This window comes from Pongo abelii, chromosome 4 (genome assembly GCF_028885655.2).
Source record: "Pongo abelii isolate AG06213 chromosome 4, NHGRI_mPonAbe1-v2.0_pri, whole genome shotgun sequence".
Classification (NCBI taxonomy): Eukaryota; Metazoa; Chordata; class Mammalia; order Primates; family Hominidae; genus Pongo; species Pongo abelii.
Window position 1 is genome coordinate 74,913,458 of NC_071989.2, and position 16,145 is coordinate 74,929,602.

The 16,145-nt window shown below is 40.2% G+C and overlaps 1 protein-coding gene across 4 annotated transcripts in view; it reads left to right on the forward strand.

Annotated features, from left to right (window-relative positions):
* Nucleotides 1-16,145, forward strand: part of NLN (neurolysin) — a 107,500-nt gene that overhangs the window by 15,332 nt on the left and 76,023 nt on the right. The window contains exon 2 of one of the 4 annotated variants that reach the window (XM_054555204.2): nt 6,381-6,392. In XM_054555204.2, coding sequence (XP_054411179.2) covers nt 6,381-6,392 — 12 coding nt within the window. 4 annotated transcript variants of the gene reach the window in all.

The window sequence follows — 16,145 nt, forward strand, 5'->3', positions numbered from 1 at the left end:
AAGTGCAAGGTCGAGGGTCTTCTGCATCTGGTGAGGGCCTTCTCAGTGTGTCATAACATGGTGGAGGACATAACGTGGTGAGTGGGGCACACTGAGAACCAAACTGGCTCCTATGACACATCCACTCTTCTGATAACTAACCCACTCGTGTTCTTCCCCGTTAATTCACCCACTAATTCATGAATGGATTAATCCACTTATGAAGGCAAAGCCCTCATGACCCAATCATCTCTTAACAGCTCCACCTCTTAATACTGTTAAACTGAGGATTCAGTTTCAAAATGAGTTTCAAAGGGAACAAGCATTCAAACCATAACCGTTTTCTGCTAGTAGTTTCACAGTTTAGGATCTTACATTTATGTCTAATCCATTCTGAGTTGATTTTTGTATATGGGATGAGATGAGGGTCTAATTTCATTTGACTGCATGTGAATCTCCAGTTTTCCCAACACCGTTCGCTGAAGAGACTGTCTTTTCGTGTGTTCCTGGCATCTTCATCCAAAATTGGTTGGCCATAAATGTGTGGATTTATTTCTGGGTTTTCTAGGCTGTTCCATCAGCTATGTGTCTGTTTTATGCCAGTACCATGCTGTTTGGTTACTATAGCTTTGTTTTATATATATATATTTTATATATACATATATTATATATATATAATATATATGTAATTCTTTTTTTTTTTTGACATGGAGTCTTGCTCTGTTGCCTAGGCTGGTGTGCAGTGGTGTGATCTTGGCTCACTGCAGGCTCTGCCTCCCTGGTTCAAGTGATTCTCCTGCTTCAGCCACCTGAGTAAGTAACTGGGATTACAGGTGTGCACCAGCACACCCAGCTAATTTTGTATTTTTAGTACGGGGTTTCACCAGTTGGCCAGGTTGGTCTCAAACTCCTGACCTCAGGTGATCCGCCTGCCTTGGCCTTCCAAAGTGCTGGGATTACAGGTGTGAGCCACCATGCCCGGCCTTTGTAATAAGTTTTGAAGTCAGGTAGTATGATACCTCCAGCTTTATTCTTTCTGCTCAAAATTGCTTTGGTTATTTGGAGCCTTTTGTGGTTTCATACAAGTTTTGAGATTGTTTTTCTGTTTCTGTGAAGAATGTCATTAGTATTTTGATAGGGATTGCATTCAATCTGTAGATCACTTTGTGAATTTTTTTTTTCAAAAACATAATCATAATACCATTGTCACACGTAAAAATAATTAACACTTATTTTTGACTGAACCAGTCTTAACAAGAAGCATACTAGCTATTAGCCAGGCCTCAGATGAGGATCTAGGCATCATCATTCACACAACAAAATATTTATGTGTAAATGACACACACACACAAGCCTAAGTATTAAATAATGTACTGAAAGAGGAGAGTCTCTCTCCTGAGTAACTTACTAAGGACTTCAATTGTGAAAAGTATGCCCCAAACACCAATTAAGTGTGCCAAAAGCAATTTATTCATGTTTCTAGAGAAAAATAAAAGGGGAATATCTGAGTTGTGGTTTTCCATGTATGTGGATAGTCCCTTTAGTAATGAATCAAGGAACACTTTATTTCATTTGTGAAGCAGCACTTGATTTTATATGCTCTGTGGTCTCAGTTGGCTTTACATAAGCCAGGGATAGGATTTAAGAAAAGAAATCTCTTCAAGTTCATGTATAATCAATTTATTTAGAACCTATAATCATTAAGCTAGCTGTGTCATATACAAAATTAGAAGAAAATTAACCAATTATCTTTTGTTACTTATTTTTTAGAACCTGAGATTTTTGTTCAACTTTGTAATATGAACCTTTTCTAAAAGCTCTATTTGTCAATGGCAGAAATATTACAAATATTTCTAGCATCGTACAGTTTTTCATATGCCCTTAAGTAGTTTCTAACATTTTAAAATTTTTATTCATATCTCTTAAAAAAGAAAATTTTGAAGAGTTCCTTTTCATTTATTTACAATGAAATTTGGAAACAAGAACTTATTACATTACAAAATCTAAAATAAAGTTACCTTTTTTAAAAAAATGGATCATGAACATTTTGTAAAAAGAGTTGAAAATAAATCATTGTTCTTAAGTCTTACTGCTAGAGGAAGTTGTACACATTAAGGATGTATGTGGCACTGTTTCCAAAATAAATGTATATTCATGCTACATAAGACCAAGATTAGATCATTGAAGTTGTAATGATCATTCTAGTCCTCAAATTTAAGTGCAATTTTTTTCAATACAAAAAAGAGACTGTACAATGAGGAAAACTCATAATGCTTTTGACTTTACCAGATGCTAGAGGCTACTCAGAATAAAGGCCAGAATGTCTCCATATTTAGGGTAGTTCTTCTCTATACTCAAAATACTTGTAGCTGAGTTCATGGTGTACATTTTTCATGAATGGTTGTTTATAGGATGTTTATATATTATCTTGGCAAGATAACTTTGAAAGCCCACTGTTTTCCTAGCATTTTTCTATGGTTGCTAAACAATTTCTGCCCAATCTAAAAAATTACTTTCCTATACCAGCAGGTGGAGGCAAGAGCAGTCGAATTGTAGCACTTTGCTTTTCAAGTGTACTGGCATGTATTGTAGATTATCTATCCATGACTCAAAGTCTCTTTATGACGTGTCTCTCACATAATTACTTTTCTTCAACAACTCTGTTGTTTTAGCATCTTCTTTTGATTGCTTTATCATTTGCGTTATTTACTTGGTGTCTGGGACTGAACTTAGTGGTCATTTTAGGACAGACTAATTTAGATTTTCATCACTTTTCTATACTCATTGATTGAACAGTTAAAACATATATGTTATATGCTGAACACATTCTTCCACATTTGCCAGGAAATACAAAAATGACTAAGACATAGACCACATTCCAAAAGAGCTTACATTCTAGTAGAATTACAAGGAAAAATGTCTTCAATTCCTCTCCTGACTTGAGGAAGCAGATCAGTCAGCGTTGCTGATATAGCTATGGCTAGCATTGGGTAGTAATAAAGCTCAGTGTTCACGTGGATTTTAATTCCATCAACAAATATTTACTAAGCACCAGGGACTACATAGGGGATTAATTTGTAAACATAGGCTTTTTGTCTTACAAATTAAAAAGGCCAAAACATCTTCAAAAGAAGTATCATTTATTTTTAAACTTTTTAATACAGATTATATAGAACAAATAATTAACCGACATATAGATCCTGATGCATTGCATTTAAGGAACTTTCAGTTAGAAGTAACTGTGCATAACATTTTCTGGAATATACTTAGAAAACTTTCCACAAATCCTGGTTGAAATAAAATAAAAGTATGATAGTCTAGATCAATTCCATTAGCTGTTTATTAGTAGCCAATAATGGTAAAAAATATACAAACAGTATGAAAGAGGAGAACTGAGTTCTAAGGTTATGTCTGTATGTGCAGAATGAGAGATAGAGAAGAAACTCATAGTTATGGAAAACAGAAAAGAATTGCCCCAGAATTTCTTGCAAGACTTAGCAGCCAGCAATATTCAGAACTGTCTTTAAACCCCAACCTGTCCATCATCTTAATACATTGTGCATCAGAAATTTCCAACCCAATTAAACCATTTTTGTTTCCTTCATTGGTTTATTTATGAAAGTCACTAAAAAGACACAAATCTGGTCTAACCTATTTTAGCCTTACCTCTCATCCCTCCACACCCCATTAAACCTGTGTACCCACCTTACCTCATAGAGCTATCTTGAAAGACTCAGCCAGTTTAGAAGTTACATCCTCATTGAAGTCTTTCCTAGATTCACCAAGGCAGAGTCACATGCATTGTCCTCTGCATTCTCCATTGCTTTATTTATATAGAATTTGTTACCTGATATTCTTTTATTTCATTATTATTTTTGGAGACAGGGTCTTACTCTGCTACCCAGGCTGGAGTGCAGTGACACAATTGTGGCTCACTGTAGCCTTGACCTCCTGGGATCAAGTGAGCCTCCCAAGTAGCTGGGACTATAGATGAGGTCTCACCACGTTGCCTAGGCTGGTCTTGAACTTCTGGGCTCAACTGATCCTTTCTCTTTGGCTTCCCAAATTGCTGGGATTACAGGTGTGAGCCACCACCCCCTGCCTGCTACCTGATACTCTAATGTCTCTTTCCGTATTGCTTCCTCACAAGTCTGTACGCTCCTGAAAGGTAATAACTTTGTCTTATTCATCTTTGTAACCTCAGTAAATACTTGCTGAAGGAATAACTGAATCAACTATTTCTTGGGAAGTCCTTTTATAATAAGCCTCTCTCTCCCCCCTTTTTTTTTTTTTTTTTGCTGATGTCTGAATTATAGTCATAATTCCAGATGATAGATGATAGTAACAAGTCAATAAATCCTATCAATAGGGAATAAAGAACCAGCATTTATTGCATAGAGTGTTTTCTTAGGATACCTCAGTTGAGGCTGGGCACAGTGGCTCATGCCTGTAATCCCAGCACTTTGGGAGGCCGAGGCGGGTGGATCACCTGAGGTTAGGCGTTCAAGACCAGCCTGGCCAACATGGTGAAACCTTGTCTCGACTAAAAATACAAAAATTTGTATTCCAGCTACTCAGGGGGCCAAGGCGGGAGAATCACTTGAACCTGGGAGGCGGAGGTTACAGTGAGCCAAAATCATGCCATTGCACTCCAGTCTGGGTGAGAGAGCAAGACTTCGTCTCAAAAAAAAAAAAAGAAAAGAAAAGAATGTCTCAGCTGAACCTTATCAGTAAAAGATGTAGATTATTTGTTTGAGTACTTTAAGGAAGAATTTGCCATTTCCTGGGAGTACACTGTTTCCAAGTGGTTTATTGATTACCTATGAACAGTTCATTAAAGGGGTCTGGAAAAAAATGAGACCTGGGTGCAGAGGGCAGCCATCCAGGTCATCCAGGTTTGAGTGGTTTTTTGAGAACAGGTGACTAAAAAGCTGCCCAAGTCTATGTGACCTGTTTTTCAGAGCTGGATGAAAGCTAAAGTGGGGCACTCCTCCACAGCCCCTGCAGCAATCTCTCAGGGAGTGGTATAGATAACAAGTCAGACATGTGATGTAAGCATGTATGCTTTAAGTCACCTTATTCTCTCCCCATTAAAAGCAAAGTACAAAATCAGAGAAGTGCATTTGGTGAGAAATTTGATGATTTCCTTTTCTGGGATGGGAGTTGCAGCATCAGTATAGGATAATAAAGAATAAGGGCCCTCAGATACTTTTCAGTTTATAAATAAAAATACAAAAGAATATGGGCTCTGGAGTCAGGCTTGGGTTTGAATCCCAGCTGCACAAATGCCATGTGACCTTGAGCAAGCTACTTTACTTCTCTATACCCAGTAAATTGGGTTGATAATATCTTCCTCTTGGCTTATTGGGAGGATTAAATAAGAATATGCATGTAAACTTTTGGTGTAGTGTCTTGCAAAGGCCTGAGGAGAGCTTAACAGTTTGAGAGAGATGTGAAAGTAGTTCATTATGTCTGGAGCATAGATATGAGAGCAAAAGGATGGCACTGAGAAAACCAGCATGGTAGTTAGGGCAGATTCAGAAGTAGGTAGCTTGAACTTGATCCTGAAGTCACTGGGGAACCATGCCATTGAAAGGGAGTGTCATGATCAGATTTATGTTTTAGGATGATTACTCTGCAGGCAATCTGGAGAACAGATTAGATAGCATCCAGAAAGAACCTCCTGGGTTTCTGATTTGGACAACTGAGTACATACTGGTGATCGTCCTTGAGATAAGGAATAAAGAAGGAGGACAGATTTGGTTCTGGGGGCAAGGAAGATGAGCAATTTAATTTTAGACATACTGTATTAAGGTGACCATTGACATCCAAGTGGAGCTACCCAACAGGCAGTTGGTCATATGGTCTAGAACTCAGGAGATTTGTGCTGGAGGTACAGATCTGGAAGTCTTTAGCTATAGGTGACATGTGTAGCCATACAAATGGAACAGGCATGGTGTGCAAGATGAGAAGAAAAGAGGCCATAGAACTGAATCCTGAAGAGCTCTAAGGAATCCTGAGAAGGGGCTAAAAACAAAAACAAAACCTAAAAAAAGACAACTGATGATAAAAATCACAAGGGAACAGCCAGAGACATCAAATGAAAAGAGGAATCATTATCACAAAAGCCCAAAGAGGGAAAAGTTCCCAAAAAAGAGGGAGTTAAAAACAGGAAAGAGTGGAAAACAGTGTCATGTATCACAAAAAGTCAAGATGTAAATAGTGAAGAATGTCTGTTACATTTAGTAGAAATCACTGGGGACCTTGGTGAGAGCAGTTTCCATTTTTTTATGAGACCAGGACCCAGATTGAAGTAGGGTGAAGAATGAGTGGGACATAAGAACAAAAAGATAGAAGGGCTGGCTGGACCACTTTGAAAAGTCTTGAGGATGAAGGGAAAGGAAGAAATAGTGGTGTCTAGTGGGGGACCCAGGATCAAGGAAGTTTTTGTTTTTTTACTTAAGGTGGAGAAATGTAAGTACTCCAGCACATGTGTGTATAAAGAGGCAGTACAAATGAGACATTTAAGATTTTGCTGAGCTGGGCGCGGTGGCTCACGCCTGTAATCCCAGCACTTTGGGAGGCCGAGGCAGGCAGATCATGAGGTCAGGAGATCGAGACCATCCTGGCTAACACGGTGAAACCCCGTCTCTACTAAAAGTACAAAAAATTAGCTGGGCGTGGTGGTGGGCACCTGTAATCCCAGCTACTTGGGAGGCTGAGGCAGGAGAATGGCATGAACCTGGGAGGCGGAGCTTGCAGTGAGCCGAGATCGTGCCACTGCACTCCAGCCTGGGTGACTGAGTGAGACTCCACCTCAAAAAAAAAAAAGATTTTCCTGAGAGAGATGATATTTCATGGGGTGATATCTCTGGAAGAGATTGGATAGGACCCAAGCACAGAGCAAGAAATTGGCTTTAGGCAAGTCAGATTTGTCTTATACTAGTTAGGAGTAAAGAGAAATGGATGATACAGATGCAGCTATGTTCGTAGGAGGGAAGTGGAGGGAATTTCTGTGTGATGGCTTTAGTAATGTAGGCAGCAAGGTCAGCTACTGACAGTGAGAGGAGAAATTCGGGGAGGCTGGTCACAGTTTGAAGTAATAGGTCATGGGAGGCAGATGTTCGTGGGTGGATTTTCCTGAAGCCTTGGGAGTCCAACTCAAATCAGAGGCCATGATATAATAGTATCAAAACCCCTAGCTCTGTTCAGAACCTGCTATGAGAATAGAGAAGGTAGCTGGTTAAAATGGTCCTGAGCAGAGGTTTTTAAGATTGATATAGCAGAAGGACTGGAAGTTGGAGTTTTGGTGAGAGATGGTTGACCTGATAGATGAAGTTCACTTCTAACAGTTGTGCAACCTGAGGTGAAACTACAATTGGAAGCCCACCCCTGGCCCCCTCCTGTACCATGAAGGGCCTCACATGTGTATGGATGCCCCCACCTATATGTCCAAACTCTGACCACACTCCCTGCTTTTAATGGCCACCCTTCAGTGCAAGATATGTACAAACCAATGGTGCAGTTCACCCTCAGGAAAATGGACCCTGGGAAGGGGCCCACAAAGATTCTGGGAGCCATTTGAGCAAGGAATTCTGGAGTCTTGTCACCCAAAGCACAGTTGCAGGATGGTAATGGCAAGCTTTGCATGAGCACATCCCCTTACCTCACCTGAGCTGAGTGCAGACACAGGAGGGCCAGAGTGGAGCCTGCCAAAGTACAGCAGTCAGCCAGGCGCAGTGGCTCACACCTGTAATCCTAGCACTTTGGGAGGCCAAGACAGGTGGATCACCTGAGGTCAGGAGTTAAAGACCAGTAGAGATGGTGAAACCCCGTCTCTACTAAAAATACAAAAATTAGCTGGGCGTAGTGGCACACGCCTGTAATCCCAGCTACTTGGGAGGCTGAGGCAGGAGAATTGCTTGAATCTGGGAGGCAGAGGTTGCAATGAGCCAAGATCGTGCCACTGCACTCCAGCCTGGGCAGCAGAGCAAGACTCTGCCTCAAAAACAAAAACAAAGTACAGCAGTCATCCAGGTCGAAAGGTTGAGCTGTGGGAGAAGTCTGTTAGAGTGAGAAAATAGAGGGATTGAAGGACTGGAGTTCTAAGGGAGATGGAAAACTAAGAATCGTGGGAGTAGATAAAAGGAAGCTGAAAACATAGAAGGTTGTGATTACAGTGGAATAGCTGACTTTATCATTTCCGAGGAGCATCTCCAAGTGGTGGTAAGAAGAATAAACACAAAGGTTCTTGGAGTGAAACAGGTTAAGGAAGTGATGCTGGCTGGGCACAGTGGCTCACGCCTGTAATCCCAGCACTTTGGGAGGCCAAGGTGAGAGAATTGTTGAGCCCAGGAATTTGAGACCAGCCTGGGCAACATAGGGAAACCCCATCTCTACAGAAATTAAATTAGCCAGGCATGATGGTGCATGCCTATAGTCCCAGCTATTAGGAAAATGGGAGGATCAGGTGCTTAAGCCCAGGAAGTTGAGGCTGCAGTGAGTTATAATCACACCACTGCACTCCAGCCTAGGCAACAGAACGAGACCCTGTCCCAAAAAGAAAAGAGAGAGAAAAAAGAAACTGAAGTTAAGGGAGTGGTAAGCCTTGTCCACCCACCCTTAGAGTCTCCCTGGGATGATTATAGAACTTTAGACAGGGACTGATATGGTTTGGCTGTGTCCCTACCCAAATCTCATCTTGAATTGTAGCTCCCATAATCCTCATGTGTCATGGGAGGAACCCAATGGGAGGTAATTGAATCTGGGGGCAGATTTTTCCTGTGCTTTTCTCGTGATAGGGAATAAGTCTCACGAGTCTTTCGCCTTCTGCTATGATTGTGAGGCCTCCCAGCCATGTGGAACTGTTGAGTCCATTATACCTCTTTTTCCTTATAAATTATCCAGTCTTGGGTATTTCTTCATAGCAGTATGAAAATAGACTAATACAGGGACTGTAGAGCTAATTCTTTGGTGAATATGAGAAAATGGCAAAGAGTTTAGTTGATGACAGCAACAAAGAGAGTTAGCAGGAAGCCAGTAGCCTCAGAGGATTAGAATTGTAGTGCAGTAATGATTTGGACAGCCCTTTGAGGATCAAGGAGAGGTTTACCCTGTGTCAAGGCCTCCTAGTGTGAGGAGCCTGAGAGAATGTGAGTGCACTTCGTGGGCGAGGCAGTGCATTCACCAGGAATCCAGGTTACAGTTAAGACAAAGTGGAAAAGCCAGTGCCCTGTGACAAGGTTGAGGATGTAGGGCAGGGGGGTGAGTGTCGGAGAAAGAGACTGGCATGATGGGAGAGCTTCACCAACTGGTGATGCTGAACTTTTGGGACAGTGGCAGAATGTATGCTGTGAAAGGACACAGAGCAGAGAGAAAACAGTAAGTTCACAAATATTTGCAGTGTTGAAGGTCTCGTACTAGCAACCTTTAGGTAAACTTTTGTGACTTCTATCTTAGTAAGCTCGGTCAGTGAATAAGATTAAGTCTCACTTGTAAAATAATAAGGACATGAAATTTAAACAGTCTTGTAGAAAAACCATTTTTATATTCTAATCATATTATCAATACCCTTGGCCCTGCTCCCTATGGAAAGAACTGAAAGTCTTTTCTGCCACACTGTGCTCTTGAAAGTAGTGCTTACTCCTTATTTCTGCATGTTGTGAGGATTAAATGAGTGTTTTAACACTCCTGCACACATGAGCTACTCAGTAAATGAGTTCTCCCTTCCTCTGTTTCTCTGTCCTTTCTTCCTTCCAGAGAAGACACCTAGGAACCTGGTTTGTGAGTGGAAAGGAGAAAGGGTACCCAAGGAAGGGCACAGGCAGGGCTGCTTGGCATACATGTGCTGTCACGTGGAATCTCAGGAATGAGGTCATCCAGTCAGTGCTGTCCATTCGAACTTTCTACAGTGGCGAAAACATTCTCTATCCGTGCTGTCTAGTGTGGTACCCACTTACTACAAGTGGCTATTGAATATTTGAAATGTGCCTGGTACAACTGAGAAACTGAATTTTTTATTTTATTTACTCATAATTCATTTAAATAACTACATGTACCTGCTGTGTTGGACTGCACAGGTCTAGTGGATAATGTGCTGCTTGGCTGAAGGCTTCAAGAAAGAAATGGACTAAGTACCTGAAGAAATAGATAAGTTGGCCTGGCGCGGTGGCCCATGCCTGTGATCTCAGCACTTTGGGAGGCCAAAGCAGGTGGATTGCTTGAGCCCAGGAATTGCTCACTATGGGCAACATAGCAAGACTCCATCTCTACTAAAAATTTTTAAATTAGCTGGGTGTGCTGGCACATGCCTGTAGTCCCAGCTACTTGGGAGGCTGAAGCAGGAGGATTGCTTAAGTCCAGGAGGTCTAGTTTACAGTGAGCTATGACTGCACCACTGCACTCCAGCCTGGGCAACAGAGTGAGACCTTGTCTTTTAAAAAAGTAAAGAAAAAGAGAGAGAGAGAGAAATAAAGAAAAAAAGAGAAGGAAAGAAGAAAGAAAAGAAGGAAGGAGAAAGAAAAAGAGAAACAGGTAAGCCTCAGTGAGGTGTGTAGCCGGGCTTTGGCATTGCAGAAATCAGAAATAAAGGAGTCCTATATGGTCTGATGAAAGGACCCTGGACTTGAGCTATGGCCTGAGAAGTTGTGAGGAGAGGGGTGATTTAGTCAAAACAATGGCTAGAAAGACAACTTTGTAAATAGTAGAAATCAGGATTAGAGTGTTTCTGATGTAATAGCCACACAAGAGAAATAATTAAACTTATACAGGAATTCCGGTCTTGTGGGGGGATTGATGTAATGCAGACCTCAAGAGCAGCTTGTAGAGAAAAATTAATTGCAAAGCAAATACTAGGAATATTTGCCAAGTGTTTCAAAGAATTGGGACAAATTTCTGGAAATATCCTGCAAGCCGTGTAGTACAACACAGTGACATGGTGACAGGGAAAGGGATGGAAAAAATGTCAATTGGTAGGAGGTAGAAGTTGTAAAATTTTACATAATATAGTTTCACTATAGCCCTGGCTCTAATAAAACGTGTTTCCCTGTATGAATGTTTACTTGTGATGATGAGGGAAGATGGTGTTGCTTTAATGTTTTTGTCATATTTGTCCCATCTTGTTTCAAGTATATAATGAACATCTGTCTGCTCATCAGTGTGCAGTGCATTGGGGTGGGAGTTTGTGATGAAAGAAATGTACGGTGGCCATTGTGCTTGAGAAAGTCCTAGTTTCATTTAGAATATAAAACAAACTAATTGAATAGGTGCTGACAGTAATTTAAATGTCTAAAATGAATGGCACAGATGAAAGGTGATAGAAGCTCAGATCTGGGTGAACTGGAATGGTGAAAGCCTTGATGAGAGGAAGTAGAGGACTTTAAACTATGCTTCAAAAGAAAATGAACCCCATAAATCAACATTTCTGAAAGTACATTCCATAAAATATTTTATAAAAGTCTCAAGGCAATAATTAACTCAGAATAACTATGGCATACTTATTTGTCCAAATGAAATTCTGTAACCTGATGATTTCTGTCAAAATTTATCCAGCTTTCTTCCTTTCCCTAAACCCTTATTATTATTATTATTATTATTATTACATTATTTTGGACACAGGAGATTACAGTGCTAGCAAATGCACCTTCCTGTCAATTCCAGTATGGTATTCTGTATTATTTCTTGATTAGAAATTTCACAGGGTTGGCCTGGTGCAGTGGCTCATGCTTGTCATCCCAACACTTTGGGAAGCTGAAGTGGAAGGATCACTTGAGCTTAGGAGTTCAAGACCATCCTGGGCAACATGGCAAAACCACATCTCTACAAAAAGTACAAAAAGTTAGCCAGGTGTCATGCACACCTATAGTACCAGCTACTCGGAAGGCTCAGGTAAGAGGATCAACTGAGCTGGAAGGTTGAGGCTACAGTGAGCCATGATCACGCTACCTGGACTCTAGCCTGGGTGAGAGAATGAGACCCTGTTTCAAAAAAAAAAATCCACAAAGATCGTGTTTTGAAAAGTGCTTTGAAAACAGAGGAGACGATGAAGAAGCTATGATTGAGACAGAAATAATAAAGAGCCTGGAATTTTCTAGTAGGAAAAAGTAATCTAGTGTTTAATTAGACAACTGGAGTCTCAGATTTGATCTACTTTTTCATTTTCAAATTATTAGACATAATAACTGCTGTAGGAAAAGACAGGCTCATGCCGGTTGTCTGCTTTTGACTTATGTAGTTCTCAGTTGCAAAAAGTCAGAGAAAAATCTTCACCAGATTCTCAAGAATACAAGTGCAGCTGCTGGAATGACTACAGGTGCACTGGTTTTCCCACCCGAGTGCAGTTCTTTCCAGGGCTGCAGAGGCACGGAAGGGGAAGACGAGATCAATGTACCAGCATCCAAAGCATTGGGTGAGCTTGAAAATGTAACAAAGGGGAAAAGGAGGGATGCTCTGCAAAATGAAGATGAGAGAGGAAAAGCAGAGATAATGCAGAAAGAAAGTACTCAGTAGATCAAAATGTTTTAGTTAGAAGTATAAGGCATTCCCGTCACCATTCCTTTTCTTTGGTAACAAGAATTATGAATCCTGAAAAGAATTAAGGTAAAATCTCAGAAGGTGAGAAAGAAAGTATTAAGATAAAAATTTTAATATATTTAGTTGACCCATGACATCATGATTTCTAGCTTTTGTTTCTGTCTTTTTAGCCCTTCCAGGTTCAGGGAATAGTATTACATTAAGGGAGAAATAGCTTTTCACTAGTTGCCTTGGAAACTATAAAACATATATGTGTCCAGCCGAGGTGGAGGTATTGACATCCTTATCAGTTTACCTTTCCCACTACAAATAAATGACAAGTGTTGGAAGTGATAGTTATGCTAATTAATCTGGTTTGATCATTACACAATGTATACATGTATTGAAACATCACACTGTACCCTATAAAGATGTGCAATTATTGTGTGTCAATTAAAAACAAAATAAGACTTAACAAACAATCATATGCTGTGACCACTCAGCCTTCCAGTAAATGTTAGGAAATAGATGAAAACCAACGAAGGTCATCTTATCAGTGAAATGCTTGAAGTAATTTTCTTTTAAAGCTGAATAATAGGCCGGGCACGGTGGCTCATGCCTGTAATCTCAACACATTGGAAGGCCAAGGCGGGCGGATCACTTCTGGTTAGGAGTTTGAGACCAGCCTGGCCAACATGATGAAACCCCATCTCTAATAAAAATACAGAAAACTAGTCAGGCATGGTGGCACAAGCTTGTAATCCCAGCTACTCGGAAGGCTGAGGCACGAGAATCGCTTTAACCTGGGAGGCGGAGGTTGCAATGAGCTGAGATTGTGCCACTGTACTCCAGCCTAGGGGATAGAGTGAGACTCCATCTCCAAAAAAAAAAACCTGAATATTAATGGAAATTTGTCTATAGTCATTGGTTTATACTAAGAGGAGTGATGAAAAGAACAGGGTATTAAGATGAATACATCCTATGTTTTAGTCATTGTTCTTCTCTTTAATATTCATGTAACTCAGTCATCTCAGGGCCAGCCTTTTTACCTATACTGGGACTTCCTTGAAGTACAGCCTGTCGTGGCCATGACTGACTCTTTCTTAGTGGCCTCTGTTGGCAGAAATAATTATTTTGGAAATTTTCGGCCAACTGTATAAATCCTGAACTTCACATCTTTATTATTTTGCACCAACACCAAGTATGTGAGACCCTCTACTCATCTGCCGTTTCTTGTACTCTGACCTCCATACTGTTGGTTTCTCCTTATACTTATTCCTTTATCAGTTTTCATTCCTCTATCAGTAGGATCCTGTATGAGGCAAATAATATAAAACCCCATTCTAACTGATTTCATCATAGAGGGGACTTACTGACTCATAACTGGAACGGTCAGGCTTTACAATTAGTTGATCTATGGGCTCTATGGTGTCTTTAAATATTTGGTTTCCTTCCTTTATTCTGCCATTCAAAGTGTCTGTTTTATCATAAATCAGATTCTCCTCATTCTCATAGGATGGCTGCCAGCTGCAATCAAGGACATAAGTGTACTCACACTTAGTGGGAATGAGACCCCCTTCTCTCACAGCATTCCAAGCAAGAGTACTGAGGGTAGGGACAGCTACCTTCAAAGAACATGAACTGTGTTGGGGGCGTGTAAGTGTTGAGAGGAAGATATGCATATAATTAGATAGGGGAAGAGGTTAATGGCTAGACAACCAATGTATATCTAACCATCTACTGCACTGACTTCTCAATTGTTATTTCTGGAACCCTCGTCATATGGTAAATAAACTCCTCCACTTTTTCATACTCTTCCCTGGATCTTCCCTTCTCTTCCTGACCTTTTCTAAAATCCACTGAACCCTGACAAAAATGTTTCCCATGCATCCCTCTTCCTCCCACACCCCATACCACAAAGTAAGGAGGAAAGATCAGTATCTTCTTTTCCCCCAGAGGCCCCCTCCAACCACTGTGATGTCCTGCACTTCTTCACCATTGTGTAAAAACACCTTTGAGGCTCATGATCTGGTTTTCCCATTTTATATCCTGCTCATGTTGTCTCTCCCAGTCAGCTGGGAGTTCCTTCTTCAGATACTCGGGTTCCTGGTTCAGTCTTCCTTTCTACTCCGGGGATCCACCATCAACCTGCTGACTCCAGTGTTCACATAGGCAATTTATCCAAACTAGACTCTTGTTTCTTTACACTCTTGCAAAGAAACTGCTTAACCCTTGAGGTCTTAAATTCAGATATCTCACATTTTTACTATAACCTGACTACTCACATTTTACTGTTTTATTGATTTTACTGAGACTGTAGTTTTTCTGTCTAAAACATTGCTCATGTTTTATATTCCATTTCTTCCTATCTCTGTAGGGAGCTCAGTCTCTGTAAATATCTTAATAATGTAATTGAAAAAAAAGTGGTTTCAAGTAGAATCATAACTATGATAAATTTCTTAAATATTTTGTGCAAATTTAAAACATATTTATTCCCAAATCTTTTGATCTAAAACCAAGGCCTTTTGTTAACTATAAATGATTTGATTGGCATTTCTCACTATCCTTCTTGTATAAACTACACCTATAATGCATCATCTTTGATTTCCAGTTTCAGCTTCTCGAAAGTGGAACATGCATATAAGGAAACATATAAGTAGTATGAATTCAGAAGCCTTCTGAATTGTCACAATTCCTTTCCCAATCTTTCATAAGGACAAGTTTTTTGTGGGAGTTGATTTTTTTGTAACAAGTATTTCTGAAACCTTTTACCTATCCCAGAAATAAGTTTTTAAATGTTATATACATTTAATCAGTCAAATATTTAAATTACATGAAAATAAGCGTAACAGGCATAAACAGGTTTTGGAACAACAGGCTTAACCATTAGTTAGTATATAACTCAACTGGTGGAAGAAGAAATGTGAAAATGTATTAGAAAATAGCCTGGCAGCTTCGAGTTGTAAGCATCAACTAGTATGTGGACATGAGTTCTTGTGGAGAGTAAGTTGAAGAGGTCAGTATTTAGGTCTCTCCTATGTGAAAAATGTATCTATTCTGTGCCTCAGCCTCTTTTAGCTACACTGCGTTAGCTCTCCTTATTTCCACGGCCAAATCCACAGAGAATTGCCTAGGTGCACACTCTCTCCAGTTCTTCACCTCTTCCTTATTCCTCCATCATAGTAGTCTGACCTGTACCCCTGCTGCTCCCCTGACACTGGTTTTGCCAGAGTCATGAATGGCATTCTGCTGCTGTATTCAGCAAAGACTTTTCAGTTTTTCTCAACATCTGTATGTTTGGTACTGTTTTCACTGCTTAGTTGTCACAAGTTCCTAGAACCCATCTTGGCCTAATGTTCCTTCTACCTCAGTGATCATATTAGAGTTAGGGCCCCAATGCTTTTCTCTTCTCATCTGCAAACTCCCTTGAGTACTCCTATAAGTACAATTACCACCTAATATTAATGAATTCCTCTTACATGTTCTGTAGCCACTTCAAACTTGCCATGTCCAAAATTGAGTTTCTCTTTTTTCCCCCAAAAAGCCTCCTTTTCCTTGACTCTCTTGACTCTCTCACCTCCACTGCCTCCATCCATTCAGTACCAAGTCCTTTTGAATCAAACTCCTGAATATATTTTAAATCATTCCGATTCCTC